The 15,425-nt window shown below is 29.7% G+C and overlaps 1 protein-coding gene across 2 annotated transcripts; it reads right to left on the bottom strand.

Moving 5' to 3' along the window:
* Window positions 1-1,827: 1,827 nt before the first annotated feature.
* LOC129959729 (splicing factor 3B subunit 2-like) lies at window positions 1,828-15,424 on the bottom strand. Of its 2 annotated transcripts, XM_056072630.1 has the most exons (3): window positions 15,197-15,424; window positions 5,809-6,277; window positions 1,828-5,763 (listed from the first exon to the last, which is right to left on the bottom strand). In XM_056072630.1, exons 1-3 carry the CDS (start codon window positions 15,345-15,347, stop codon window positions 2,964-2,966), a joined length of 3,420 nt encoding a protein of 1,139 aa, XP_055928605.1. In that variant the 5' UTR covers window positions 15,348-15,424; the 3' UTR covers window positions 1,828-2,963. The 2 variants fall into 2 exon arrangements, with proteins under 2 accessions (XP_055928605.1, XP_055928598.1); XM_056072623.1 differs by having other exon boundaries at window positions 1,828-6,277; window positions 15,197-15,423.
* Window position 15,425: the final 1 nt, after the last annotated feature.

The following is a 15,425-nucleotide window of genomic DNA, read 5'->3' as shown; positions in this document are numbered from 1 at the left end:
AATTTTGAACAAATTCACCAATAAGTTAATATATTACACGCTCTATCAGCTTGTTCTATGAAAATTATTCTCTTCATCGTATCTGATTTTTTTTTAATTATAAGAATTTTGTTTTTAATAGCAACTGACATTAAAAATCTACATATATTTCGTAAGTACGAAATACCAGAGACCAAAAAACCTTTTAGGTTCCCTTCTTTTAAGTATCAATCTAGAAGCTTTATATTTGTTCCACATCCAGAGTATATTATGCTAAATGTTTCAAATTTAAAAACTATTTATTTCCGGAAAAGCTCACATTATTTAGTTTCTCTTAGAGAAAAATAAATTCAACTCAGAACAATGATATCTTATTGAATTTTAACACTTAACTGATGGGTCACTTAAATTTACGTTTTCCCACTGTTACTTCCTTAATACGGATCACGTAGATTTACATTTTTGCTTAATTTTTGGTACGCTGCGTTAGTTTTTCATTTTATGCACACTGTATTATTTTTTTCATGATAATTTTAGTTATAATTCGACCTTTCCGTTTATTCTATTGTGAAGTTTTGCATTTTTGGTAGTATTTATTAAGTAATTTCGTAACCGTAAAAATGTATAAAAGTAACGGAAGGTTACTATATTCAGAAAATGAATTTGTAAGTAGTGCTTTTGAATGGCGAATGTGAACCTCGAGATGCAAGTGAATGGGATCTTCGAGGCAAATTAATGTCAATAGAACGTTTTCCTGGTTCTTCCGGTGTACAAAGGAAAAAAAAAAAAAAAAACTTGGAAAGCAAGAGGAGCAGATTCGACTCATCCGTGAAGTGTTAATGGCTATATCTGACTTTGAAATTGCAAGAAGAAAATTGTGCTAGATTTCACACATGCGCATCTAAAACATATTCACAAAAAATACTCCTATTTATCCCGATGATTAAAAAATTCACTTCATACTTCAGTTTATTACTTTAAAACTACTTAGTCACATATTCTATAAGTTCCTTTTAATTTGATTGAAACTGTGCATTTCATATGGGAAAGTACCTTTTATGAAGAAATTTGTGGATTTAAAAAAAAATATTCTTATACTTTTCCGAATACATGTATGACTTTTACAAACATGTATATGTGCTCCTGCAACAAATAAAACGAATGTTGGAAATTTCAAATCATTATTCCTTTTTGCGAGTTGGAGAGAGTAAATTCTTTTCTTTTTCACCAACTGCTGGTCGGTATTCTAAATAATCTCCTAACCGTAGCTTCTCGATAAAACGAGAGTTCAAGTACAATTTTTACATGGTTGAAGTTCAAAGCCAATTCATCCAACTTTTCTGGAGATATTCTGAAAAATATTTAAATTTGGAAGTATCCAGATATGAGTAACCAATGAACCAATAATATGAGTAACCAGTAACCAATGAACTGCATTCAGAATAACTAATCTATAATGCACTGTTTTTTCAAACCTTTCAGTGTCAAAGTGAACTGAATTTAATTTAACGAGCTTGGTCTACACACATCAATGAATTTATCAGAATATTTCACAAAATGTAAACTTTTTCTTTTTAGTACTAAGAATAGAAATTTTATATACAATTTAAAATAAAAATGAATAAGCAATTATACAATTTAAAATAAAAATTAACAAGCAATGTCTTATTTACTTCAGTGCAGCATTTAATTTCTTAATAAATAAAGGAAAGATTGCATTATTTTCTTCTGATAAAGAATGATAGTTAACTTCTCATCAGTTTTAATAAAAATTAGATAGAAAATAATAGGAATTAGGGAAAAAAATTAAATAAATATGGAACGAGCCAATTTAGAAAAGTATTTTATTTTTCAAAGTTCATTAACTTCTTTACGAGCAATTTCATGCTCTGGAGCAGAATGACATTTAATACAGAATATGTACAAATATTACAAATGTTCTGTAAATGATAAACAATATGAATGGATATTAATAAACAAATTTTATATTTATATAAACATAGTAAAGTAGTTTTCATAAAAAGTAATAGTTAATATTATATGGTGTAATAAAAAAATCAAAAAGTACATAAAACAAGAGATTTCTTAACTACTCAAGTTTGTGATACTAATTTTTGTGATGTAAGTAAAATAAAAACAGTAAATGAATTTAATGAATATTCAATTTTATTATTTTAAAAATATTAACTGCATATTCCTTTGATTTTTATAAAAACAAAATGATATTTACTTTTAAATTTTAATTCATAAAACCAAACAAATTTTTGATACTTCATTTGAGAAAGCCATGCAAATTGAAGTTAGTTTATGTATTATTATTAGGAGTAGTCAAAGAAAAACAAAGTAGTCAAGAGTAAAAAATTAGAACACCATTGCCTTTTATAAATAAAATTAAGTTGTCAATGTATAACAAAAAGAATACATGGTCTTTTACCAATAACTGGTATTGTGGATAGAGATCAAAAATAAATATTTGCTATTCAAATCTTTTTTTTAATTCAAATATCTTATTTCTTATTAAGATTTTTAACTTATGAATAGATATTTTTATCAGTAAATGTAAGCAACTATTTCATACATCATTCCTTTTTAAAAAATGTAACATTTTCAGAGAGAAAAAATGAAGAGAGAGAAAAAAGAATACAGGATAAATAACCATTTGCTTAAAGAAGGAGGAGGGTTCAAATATGAATCAAATGACAGGAAGTATTAATAATTAAACACTGTTTAAAAATATAACTCCATGTTCAATTTAAAAGGCACATTACATTTTATTTTTATGCCAATCTTATTACAGTTTGATGAATAGATAGGGCTAAAGAAAATTCTTTTTAATTTAATTTCCTAGTAATAAAATGAATAAAATAAAATTATATCAAAAATAAAAGTAACAGGAAGATTTTTTATTTATTAAACAACTATTCAATATGATGATCAATCCTGAATTCCATAAAAAAAAGGATGAAATATTCAAAATGAAAGTTTTAAAATTTAAACTCCTTGTATTTCTTTGGTGGCTTTGTGCTTGTAAGTTGCTGCTTCTTTCTCTTATTTTTCTGACGAGCAGCGTGTTCAGCAACCATATCACTTAAATCTTCCTTCTCTAACTGCGATTGTTGTTCTCTCATGGTTTGCTCATAGCGAGCAGCCATAGCAGCACTGTCCATTTCTAATTCACTAGGATCTAAAGCAACTTCTATTCCCTGTGGAGGAACAGAGGAAGTTCCTGGCATTTTAAGTTTGTTTGCAGGAATGGCACCAGCTAGATCATATATGTGTGTGGATCCCATCATAGCAGCACCAATACGTTCACCTTTCTTTTCTGGCAGAATTGTATACAATGCTGGTGTTTCACCACCTTCAATTTCAGATTCTATTTTTCTTTTACGCAGTTCTATCATGTCTGGAGTCTCCATGCCAGCAGGGATTGAGCTAAACCCACTTGGAGTAATAAGACCTTCAGCAGGGGTCACTAAGCCAGATTCATCTTCAGCTTTTTCTTCTTCATCTTCATCTTCTTCTTCATCCTCATCTTCTTCTTCTTCAGAAGACTCAGATTCAAGTTCACCCCAAAGAGTATGATCGATTTCTTCTTCTTGGATATTAGGTTGATTATCAGCAATTTGAGTTCCAAATACATCACCATACAATGGACGGCCAGTTTCATCAACAGGTGGTTTACCCCAACCACCAGCATGATAACCAAACGAACAGTCTTCAGGTATTGGAGCATTGAGACCAGGAATTTTTAGATTGGGATAGGATGGAGGTGGTCCATAACGCTGCATGGCAATAAGCCATGGTGGAGGACATTTATGGGCATTAGGACCAGTGGGCATACCCAAGGCCGTTCTTAAATCATCACTCAAATCTCCTGGCTTTTTTTCTTTTAATCTTGTTTCAAATTCTTTTCCTTCATAATATAAATCTCCATGAATAGTCATTTTAGGTTTGGTTTGCCATTTGAAAAATGCGTCATGAAGCTTTTGATAATCAATATCAATTTTGCCTAATTTAGGTCTTACTCTTTCACGCATCTTAGCTTTCATTGTTTTCTGATCTTCTTTTTCTTGCAGCGCTTGTCGCATTTCCATGATACCTGTTCGTTTGATGAAATCTGGCAGTTCAAAAGCAGGCTTTTCAATCCCCCGCTTCCCCTGCAAATACTTTCGTTTGAAACACCAATGTCGAGGTACAGGCACAGTATTACGAGAAGCTTTTAAATGCAATAAAAGAACAGGATCTTTAGCAGTGACATCATGCATTTCCACCAGCTCAGGTCGGCTCACTTTTTGTTTTAATTCTGCAACTGTCATTCTACTTAGTTTTTTCAATTTCCTTTTAGATAACTTTGGTTTTTCTTCCTCTATTTTATCGTCATCGTCTCTTTCATCATCATCATCATCATCATCTAAATCAACTGGTTTTTTTCTTAGAGCCATAGGATTAATATTTTCTTCTTTAGTCTGATCTTTAGCAACATCTACTGGTGTTTCTTCTTTATCTTTTTCAGCATCTGTTAATTTAAATCTCTCAAATATTTTCATAAACTGAGAATATAATGGATCTGAAACATCTATGACTTCTTGTACATATTCCACATCAATATCTTTATTTGCATCATTATGTTTTTCTATAAATATATCATTTTTTTCTTCAATTTTTGAATGACGATTCTTCTTCTTTTTCTTTTTGCGACGTTTATTTTTAGATTCTTTGTTTTTCATAACAGAATCCTCTTCCTCATTATAAGCATCCTCTTCATCAACAGGAATTAACATTACAGAAGCAGATTTTTGGGATGCACCTTTATCATCTGCAGTAGGAGCAGGTTGCACATCTGCATCTGGATCTATTCCAAGAAGTTGAGCTCTTTCATTTTTAAGAGCAAGAACTTTTTCAATAGCTTGAGGCAATTTTATGTCTTCTTCAGATAATTTTGGTTGTTCGTCAATTAGAAACTGCTTTTGTTCATCAGCACTTTTCTGTGTTTCTTCATCTTCAGCAACACTAGTTTTCCTGAGGCGTTCTTCTTCTAAAAGACGTTTCTGCTCTTCTGCTTTCATTCGCATTCTGTGTTCTTCTTGAGCACGCTGCATTTGTTCTTCAACAAGCCATTTCTCTTGTTCTAATCTCATCTCTTCTTCTACCTCCATTCTCCTCTCTGCTGCCTTTTTATTTTCTTCTGCCTCAGCAAGTTTTTTCATTTCATTTATTTTTTCCTGCTCAATCTTTAATCTAGCTTCTTCCTGAGCTTCATGTAGAGCCTCTTCTTCAGCTCTGAGTCTGGCTTCCTCCTCTTCTGCTCGGAGTCTAGCTTTTTCCTCTTCTGCTCGGATTCTAGCTTTTTCCTCTTCTGCTCGGATTCTAGCCTTTTCCTCTTCAGCTCGAAGTTTAGCTTCTTCCTCTTCTGCTCGGAGCCTAGCTACTTCCTCTGCTCTGAGTCTAGCTTTTTCCTCTTCTTCTCTGAGCCTAGCTTCTTCTTCTGCTCTGAGCCTAGCTTCTTCCTCTGCTCTGAGCCTAGCTTCTTCCTCTGCTCTGAGCCTAGCTTCTTCCTCTGCTCTGAGCCTAGCTTCCTCCTCCTCTGCTCTGAGCCTAGCTTCTTCTTCTGCTCTAAGTCTAGCTTCTTCTTCTGCTCTAAGTCTAGCTTCTTCTTCTGCTCTGAGCGTAGCTTCTTCTTCTGCTCTGAGCATAGCTTCTGCTCTGAGTCTAGCTTCTTCCTCTTCTGCTTTGAGCCTAGCTTCTTCCTCTGCCTTAAGTCTAGCTTCTTCCTCTGCCCTAAGCCTAGCTTCTTCTGCTCTGAGTCTAGCTTCTTCCTGTGCTCTGAGCCTAGCTTCTTCTTCTGCTCTGAGTCTAGTTTCTTCTTCAGCTCTGAGTCTAGCTTCTTCTTCTGCTTTGATCCTAGCTTCTTCTTCTGCTCTGAGCCTAGCTTCTTCTTCTGCTCTGAGCCTAGCTTCTTCTTCTGCTCTGAGCCTAGCTTCTTCTTCTTCTGCTCTGAGCCTAGCTTCTTCTTCTGCTCTGAGCCTAGCTTCTTCTTCAACTCTAAGCCTATCTTCTTCTGCTTTGAGCCTAGCTTCCTCTTCCTCAGCTCTGAGTCTAGCTTCTTCCTCTGCCCTAAGTTTTGCTTCCTCTTCTGCTCTTAATCTGGCATTTTCTTCTTCATCTAATTGTCCATCATTTTCGGTTGAGTCCAATTGTTCTCCCTCATCAGTTGATTGATTATCTTCATTTTCATTAGATTGCTCATCTATATCCATAGGTTCTTCATCAGAATTTTGTACATTTTCAGAAATATTTCCTGAAAAATAAAAATAAAAAGCATAGAAGTAACAAAAGATTTCAACAAAAATTTTTGGGATAATAGAAATGTAAAATTACAATCAGATCAATAAATGTCGTTTATAATTAAAAATTGAAAAACTAATATAAACACACAATACAAGACCTTCAATTAAGAGGAGCAAACGAATATTACTTACTCAAATGTTTAAATTAAAATTAATTCCATAAAATAATAATAAAAAATGTATCTCTAGCCATTAGCATTTTATAAAAAAGGCAGTTGGAGGAAACACTATCAACTAAAGTATAATTACCTAATTTTCATTTGATTATCATTCAGAATCACTGAGTAATTTTTAGAACTACTAATACTCAATTTTCTAAATTTTAGATCAATTTGCTACAACTCGATAAGTTCTGAAGGCAGTTATAGGATGACCATCATTTCTTCTGCTTGAATTTTTGAATTTCCCTGACATTTCCAGGTTTTTAAAGAAATTTCTCTGATTTCTTTCGGTTGTATCTAATATTCTCAAAACGATGTCACTTTATTTTATTTTCTTTAATTGCTGCATAAAATGTTCTTTATTTGAAAAATTGTTCTACTCTTTTAACTAAAATCAATGTAAAATAAAATTTAATGCTCAGATGGGGAGAGGAGGGATCCTCTCGGCAAGCTTTCGTAGATTCTTTTTCATCTAACTCACCATTTTCTAATTTCTTTCAATCCTCATACAAAATCCAATGTGAACGGTCTTCCCGAAACATTCTCGCCTAACATCCAATTAATTTTCTCCTGTCTCCCGGCATAAAATTATAGACCTTAACCTTGGATAAGGCCATGAATACCTTGAATGGCGTTCACCATGGAAAATACTTGCAAATTACAGATCTAGTTATAGTTACAAAATACAGATCATAAACATGAATCCAGCATTTTTAAACGTGAATACGTATTGACATTTGAATACGTGTTTTTGGACGCTCTTTTTCAGGCCGATTCACACTAAAATTTGACACGCAACTACAATTGTAGCGACAAAATATATAACGAATTTCATTTATTTAAATCAATGCGTTTATTAATTATCGGGTTTACACGCATGAGAATGTACGAACCAAAAGATGGTCAACCGATTGAGAGATTTGGCTCAAAATTTCGTACGAAAATCTATCTATTTTAGACATTAAACCTGTGTATCAAATTTTATTTACTTTGTGTTTTGTAATTATTGAATACATTTGCACTCAAACAGCCTGACAAACATATTTCCTTTGAATTGATTTTGCTCACCATTTAATAGAATCTAAAAATTTGGTGAAAACGCATTTAGTATGAAATTTTAATGGCTGTCTTTTATTATTACAATATATTTTAATGCGGTATACTCTCAATAATACGACAGGCATCAAATCTAAGGACCAACAAATTAACAAAGTCCCCAGAATAATGAGATTTATTTTATATATCAGAAACCATCAGCTTATGAAAATTGAAAAAGCTGATCATTATTCATAACGCTGCCATTCAATCTCCCCCCCCCTTTATTTTATTTAGTTTCATTCAAGATTTTAATCTTGACTCCACGTGCATTTAAATAGTTTCAAACTATAGAAATAAAAGAAAAGTAGAAGATTTCACTAGAGACTTGAAAATCACTTTTTTAGATCCTAACTTCGAAGCAATTGCAGCCTATCGAAAAACTTTAAATACAAAAGTTGTTCGTCTTAATGAGGCGCTAATTTGGTTAAGTTTTCTATCTTCAATATTAAAGACGTTATAGCGAAATGAAAATTTCAACACCCACCATTTCCACTGACTGAATTTCAGATAAAATTCAATTATGTAAAACCCTCCCCCTTTATATATATATATATATATATATATATATATATATATATATATATATATATATATATATATATATATATATATATTAACTATCACTAGACAGATTTTTAGCCAATCACCATAACTGTGTCTATTTGTCAAATTCACTTACGAGATGCAATACAAAAACGCATGGCATTACCAGTGTGCTTGAGAATGAAATGATCTGTATTTTTCCAGTGAGTTCTCCCCTTTCCACACTTTTTACCAACATACAAATCAGAGCTGAACAATAATTTTACTAGCAGAAAGATAAATTCATACACAAATGCAAAAAGAAATCACTATATTCTTTAATGACAGCAAAATTACATGGATTTTTAGCCCATCAACTATAGTAAAAAAAGGCTTGAATGTTTAACCTTAAAATAGAGAAAAAAGTGGAAAATTGGTCCTTATCATCAACTTTTTTGTTACTAATAAAAAAAAAATGTTTTAGCGAAGTATAAAAAAAGACAGCATGAATGGATTTTGAAAATTTTGCGTAACATTTTTCTTATACATCACAAAATGTATAAGAAAATTTGCTGCCCTTTTATTTCATTAAAAAATTTTTTTAAAGAAAATTACTACCTATAATGTATTAAACAAATTAATTTCTGGTGTTTAATATTATTTTAAAATTGCAGAGCGTTTTGTTGAAAGTATGGAAAAGCATAGCACAAATTTAAAAAAAAAAAAAAGTGTTAAATGAAAACATTAGAAATAACGTCCATTCCATATCGTTCATAACATCCGCCAATAAAAAGAATTTAGTAAATTCATAATGTTTAAAAGTAAACTAAAAAAATATTTTAAGATAATATTAGCAATAACGTCCGATAATTCATAATTCAACAAAAAGATTTCCGAGAAACGGGGGGGGGGGATTGTCCAGAAAAGAAAGAAAACATTAATTTTACATTATTTTTTTCTGCTGTTAATCTTTTCTGCATAGTGCTTTAAAACTAATCTATTTCTTTGTTGTTGTTTTTTTACTATCCGCATTAATTTAGATCTTGTTTATCTGGATCATGCTAACATTTTAGTTTGACACCTTGTGATAGAGAATGGCTTAAATTGTATTAAGCAAATAACATGTTGAATGCAACACTATTTTTACATAGCTTCCTGTCAGGCCACTGAAGATGGTCACCAGTGGGCCGTCTTTCCACTGGCATCTGTCTACTAAAAATTATGTAACAAGTGGACAGACATTTATTTCTCCCAAGCCTATAAAATTAAACACCAAAATGAAGAGATAGATGCCCATGAAAGACAGACCAATGATAATATACACTATGACAATATATTTTAGAATGTCTTATTGGTGTAAATTTAAAAGTGGAAGCCTACGCAGACATATTTGATTACCGCACACTTTAGCCAACATAAAAATGTTCAGTTAACATATCATTCTAGATATTAAAAACACCTTTCAGTGTCAAAAAGACAATAATTTAGTCAAATGATGCATCAACATATTTTAAGAATCTTAGCATTAGAAAACAGCATATCTTTGCTGTTTTCCAATGCAGGATTTTGTGAGTGAATTTCACTGCTTTGAATCATGTGAAAGAACCAAGGAAAAAGTATGTAGGATGAATAATAAAATACGATGTTTAATTCAGAAGTGAGCAAAATAAATTTTTTGCAAAAAAAAAAAAAAAAAAAAGGACTTTAAATGTCTAAGTATTGATGATATTCAAATGGTTCAGAAAACATTTGTCATGATCTATTGAATCAAGCAAAAATTTGCAATTATACATCAGATACGAAACTAGGAAAAGTATTACTGACCTTTATAAAAATAAAATTAAAAAAAGGGTTCCATATGTATTAAAATTGCTTTATATCAATTCTTCATTTTTAAACATTTTATTACTAATAGTTTAACTGTTATATTAATCACATCATTGAAATAATAAAATCAATAAATAATTATTGTTGATTATTAATCAATCTCAAATTGTTCTTACTATAACTTAACATTCCCATGTTTACAATTTTATTAATTGTAGAATTTTTTGTTATAATTTTTTTTTTACTCTAAATGAATTATCTAAAACTTAAACCATTTTTTATGTGGTAACTAAATTGTTATGTTAGTCACAAAGCTAAAAATTTAATTTATTTAAATCATCAGCTTTTTAGATAATTTCTTCATAGATATATTATTTTAATTAATGCAGCATAAAAAGTTTTCTCAGAGATTATTTAAGAATATTTTGTTATATTATAGCTTGTTAAAATCTTTCCAATGTTATGTTAGTCATAATGGAATGTCCTAAGAAGTTATTATTGAAATAAAAGAAAAGCGTTGGTGAATCGTCAAGCTATAAATAAGCAGTTAAACATATTTTTCAAAGAGTTGCCTCACCATCAACAACTGTCCTAAAAATATGCTTTATAAAATATGAAATCTTTGGATTTTATCTGAATTAAATGAACAGCTTTTTATGTTTATTGTTTTTAGTTATATATATATATATATATATATATATATATATATATATATATATATATATATATATATATATATATATATATATATATAAGAATTACATTTAGGTAAGTAATATGATTTTTATTCATGAGTAAACAAATTTCTGCAGTTTTTTTATATTTAATTCTAAAGCATACATTTAAAACTGCAATTTATTTATCTTGATGGATTATATTTCATTTTTAGTTAGAAACTGACAAGTAAGAAAGGAAATAAAAACAAAGATAAAATGTAGTGTGGTGTGATAATTTGGAGGTGTTTTCTCCCTGGAGTTTGTCCAAATAATAAAACAAAATAATTTAAATAATTAAAAAAAATAAAAGTCACAGAAAACAGTTTCAGAAAAGTTTGAATAAACAATGGTAATTGATTGGAGAGGGAGAGGGAGAGAGAGAGAGTAGCTCTGTAGAGTTCACACAGTAAAGTTCCTAAATTCTCTGCTGTAATAAATTTAAGATATATAACATTTACTTTTAATTAGGATGAACCCATTTTTTTGTATTTATTGATAAATATCTGAAACTTTAAAATATTTTATCCATGGAATTTTAAGGAAATCTTCAAGGGAACATGAATGACCTACTTTTGAAATGAACGTGAAAAATTATAAAAGTTGGTTCAACAACTAAGATGTCTAAATAAGACCAGGCCAGATAGTATTTTCTGAAAATACTATGTGAATATTATATACAATTTTCAATTAGAATAAGAAACAATTTAAAACAAGATGTTTTGTTTTTACTTCCAACTTGCACAGATGATTTGCAAAACAACAATAGATTTCTATGCACAAAATAGTTGAATTGTGTGATTATTTAAAAGTTTCAACTATATATGAACTAGATCATCACATTTTCATAGAAAAATCAAAAATGATACAAAGGGTAAAAAAGGGGCAAGGGAAGATAAATTTTTGAAAAAAAAAAAAAGATGCAGAAGATGCTTCAATTTTATTCAATAGATAAGCTATACTAATCTATAAATTTCATAGCTTTGGCTTCCTTTGTTTTATTCACAATTAAAAAATAAAAATAATATAATTATCATACATTAGACTGTAAAATTAAAAATTTTAAGCTCCATTTCTATTATATATTTCATATTTACTTGGGGTTATTCAAAATATCTTTTTGGCAGCATAATTATTAAATTCATAAGCTGCAAAATTCTGTGCCATTTTTAGAATTAAAAGACATCAAATCCCCCACCCCCCAAAAAAAGTTCCAGAGAGTAATTGGAAAAAACTATTATCGTTAGGCTTATTATTTTTTTAAAAATTTATAAAAGCCTCAAATATTGGCTAAAAATAAGCCAATTTTGATATATCAGGCTATTTTATCTTTAGAAAGTAAAGTCTTTTGCAGATGGAAGGGGGGAAATGCAGTTGTAACGTCTATAAAACCTTCTTATATACTAACTAATAAAAGTTTATCTTTCTTGTATAAAACTGTGGACCTTCAGTGTTAAGTCATGAATACATGAGTACTCAGAATTTTATCCTGCACTCGAACACTTCGTGCTCTGTTGTAAGACAGCATATGAGGAAAACTGAGTACAGTACACTCCCGATTATCCGCGGAATTGGGTGGCGCAGCCGCCGCGGATAACAAAAATTGCAGATAATCCGATAAAAGCTAAAAACGGGTATAGCAAAAGAGAAGACAGTCATTCCAGCTTTGAAAAATCGTTTTATGTACAATAAAATGTAAAATAAACAGCAGGAAATGTTTAACTAACGCTTAACATTTTAGTATATCACTCAAAACTAACCTAAAATGCATTTTGTTAATGAAAACAGAAAAGTGCTTTGTAGTTATGAGAGGCGTCAAGGATACACAGAAAAATGAATACATATGTACTGTTTTAATACTGTAATGTATTATGTAATTACAAAAGCATAACTGTAAAACTACACCTTTTTGAAGAAATCAGTCATTTGTGTTTGCTTCTTGCTTTGGAAGCATTTTCTCTTTGCTTGGAAGTAAAAAAAAAACTTTGTGCGGCAGGCGCGGATAATCCGCTCCGCGGATAATCGAGAGTCTACTGTATATCTATATATGTGTGAAGGAAACTAATCAGCATTTTGAACCCCCCCCCCCCCACACTTATTAAAACTAAAATTTGACACAAAACTTCACTTGTAGTAATAAGATCACATAGCAAATTGCATTTTTGAATTATCATATTTACATATATAAGAATATACAGACAAACATGGGTGACAGCAACACTTAGATGGGTTTAATTCAGCATTTGATACAAATTATCTTTGATACTAAAACTGTATACCATATTTTACTTATGTAAAATGAGAATTTTTGAGTTATTGAATTTACATATATAGATACAGTCAATCCCTCAATGGATCTCAATCAAAATTTAATACAAATACACAATTTAATAGGTAAGGGGAAAAATTTATATTAATCTAGCTCTAAGTTTTGAATGTAGGTATTATATTTTCTAGTACTTGGACAAAAAGACAGACAGATTTCTTATGAATGAATTTTACTCAAAATTTAATAGGAATCTATAAATTCCACAAATAAAATTTCATTGGACTAGCTCAAAGCATTTGTGAATTATCATGTCCACAGACAGATAAGACATAATTCTTCAAAATCTTAAATTTGATTTTTTTATTATGACAATACTTTCCCTTAATAAATTTCATATACATGAAAATAATAAAAAAATCAAACACAGGGAGAGTACTGCTAATGCTTTAAATAATTCAGAAGGTTTTATGAAAACAATTATAATCTTGATAATACATCTTTTTATGGATAAATATACAGAATCTAATATGTGGACAGTGTAAATATGATTGTGCCAATTTTAAATAATTAGCATGGGTCCAAATTAACATTTGCAAATCTGCTGAAATAAAACAAATATTTTTTTTCCCTAAAAAGGATAATTACAGGCTATGAAAAATGAACATTGTATTAAGGTTAAGCAAAGGAGATCAGAATTAAAATATAAAGATGGCTGCTAATTAATATAAAAATTAGTCTGCATACCTACATATGCTTTTGATTACAAGACACAAATTGACTGAGATGTTTTCATTCATCCATTCTACTCTCCAAACCTTATAACCTCTAACAACTATTTATTTAGGTTTGTTTTAAAACTTAGGTGACAGTCATTTTTATAGGAAGAAGTAAATAGGAATGTAATTTTGTGATGGAAAGTTTAAAACACAAATAAATGCTGTGCTACTGTTTTCTGAGAATACTTATGAACCTCCATTGCAGATTTATATTTTTTTCTCCAATTGTTTCTTTAAATGCTGAATTTCTTTTATTTTGATTCCTAAAAAATAATTCTAAAAGTAGATAACATAAACAATTAAAAAAATCATATAATACTTAAACAAGTAAATTATATAATACTCATACAAGTAAATTATATAATACTTTTAAGGCTCAAGCCTGAGTACTATTTAGGATGCTAAACTTAGTGAAGCAAAATATCCTCAAATTTCTCTTAGGGTCAGTTTTTAAATATCTGACCTATAAATTTTTTTATTGTATATGTTCATGGCTCTTTTAAATATTATTTGTGACCTTTTTAGTTTAAAAAAATACAGATGGTTACAAAAAATATATGTATAAAAACATGTCAATACTCTTGTTATTATAAACAAAAACATTTTGATATTTAAATGAAAAAAATTGATAAGTTTCATAACTTTTGAATACTTTTTTCAAAAATAATGAAGAGTATCAAAACTCCTCAGTTGACAAGGAAAAAAATTATTAATGTAACTCAGGCTTGAAATTATAAATTCTCCTTGTTTTGTTCATTACTGCTGTCAAATTCGAATTATTACTATTAATACTACAACTAAGTGTGGCAAATTCTTACTTCACTATTTGCCACATATATTTAACATAATAATAATATGCGGAAAACTACTTCATGGTGCCTTCTGAGTTGCACTAATACATAAACTCAAACAAGCAAAATAATTCTACCAATATTTAGAAGAAATGGTAGACAAAATCATGGAGATGTTTCATTGTTGAGTGGCATTCAACTGAGAAATTTCAAAAGAATTGAAAATTTTTAAAAATTAATGAATGAAAACTGATTTTAAAAATTATTTAGGATGTGAATATGATTTCTTTTAAATGAGATAATTTTGATTAATAATAAAATGTTTGAGCTTTACAAAATCTCTTTAGTTTTCAAGTAATTTTGGAGTGCCCTTCCATTTTACTTCACTTTTTAAAAATGAGAATAATCAGTTTAGTAATCAAGTCAACGGTTATAAAAGAGACTATTTGTTTATATTTTTAAAACACTATGGATTCGTTTGAAATAATACATCGAAATAATCCAGAAAGAAAAATATGAACAATCATTCATGAATCAGAAATAATAATGAAATATGCATAAAACTATACGAAAAAGTTTAACACAAATAGTAATAATTTACACACGACAGCAAACTTCATCTATAAGTAAATAGCATCAGACTGGATACAATGTAATTAGCAATAATTCAACAATTATTTACCGGCGAATTACGGAAACAAATGTAAACATACCGTCATTCTGATCAGAATTTAGTATAGCTTCTCGGAGTCGTTTGACTAGATCAGCTTTCAAACCTGATGTTGATAAACCACGACTTGATAGATGCTCTCTCAAATCTATCACTCGCAATTTATTAAGTGAATCTGGATCTAAATCAGCCATTTTTTCAGAAAAAAAAAATATTATATTCGACAATTAACACAAACACGCAGCCATTACTATAAAATAAATTCACTTCAA

This window comes from Argiope bruennichi, chromosome 2 (genome assembly GCF_947563725.1).
Source record: "Argiope bruennichi chromosome 2, qqArgBrue1.1, whole genome shotgun sequence".
Classification (NCBI taxonomy): Eukaryota; Metazoa; Arthropoda; class Arachnida; order Araneae; family Araneidae; genus Argiope; species Argiope bruennichi.
This window is presented reverse-complemented; position numbering and strand designations above follow the sequence as displayed.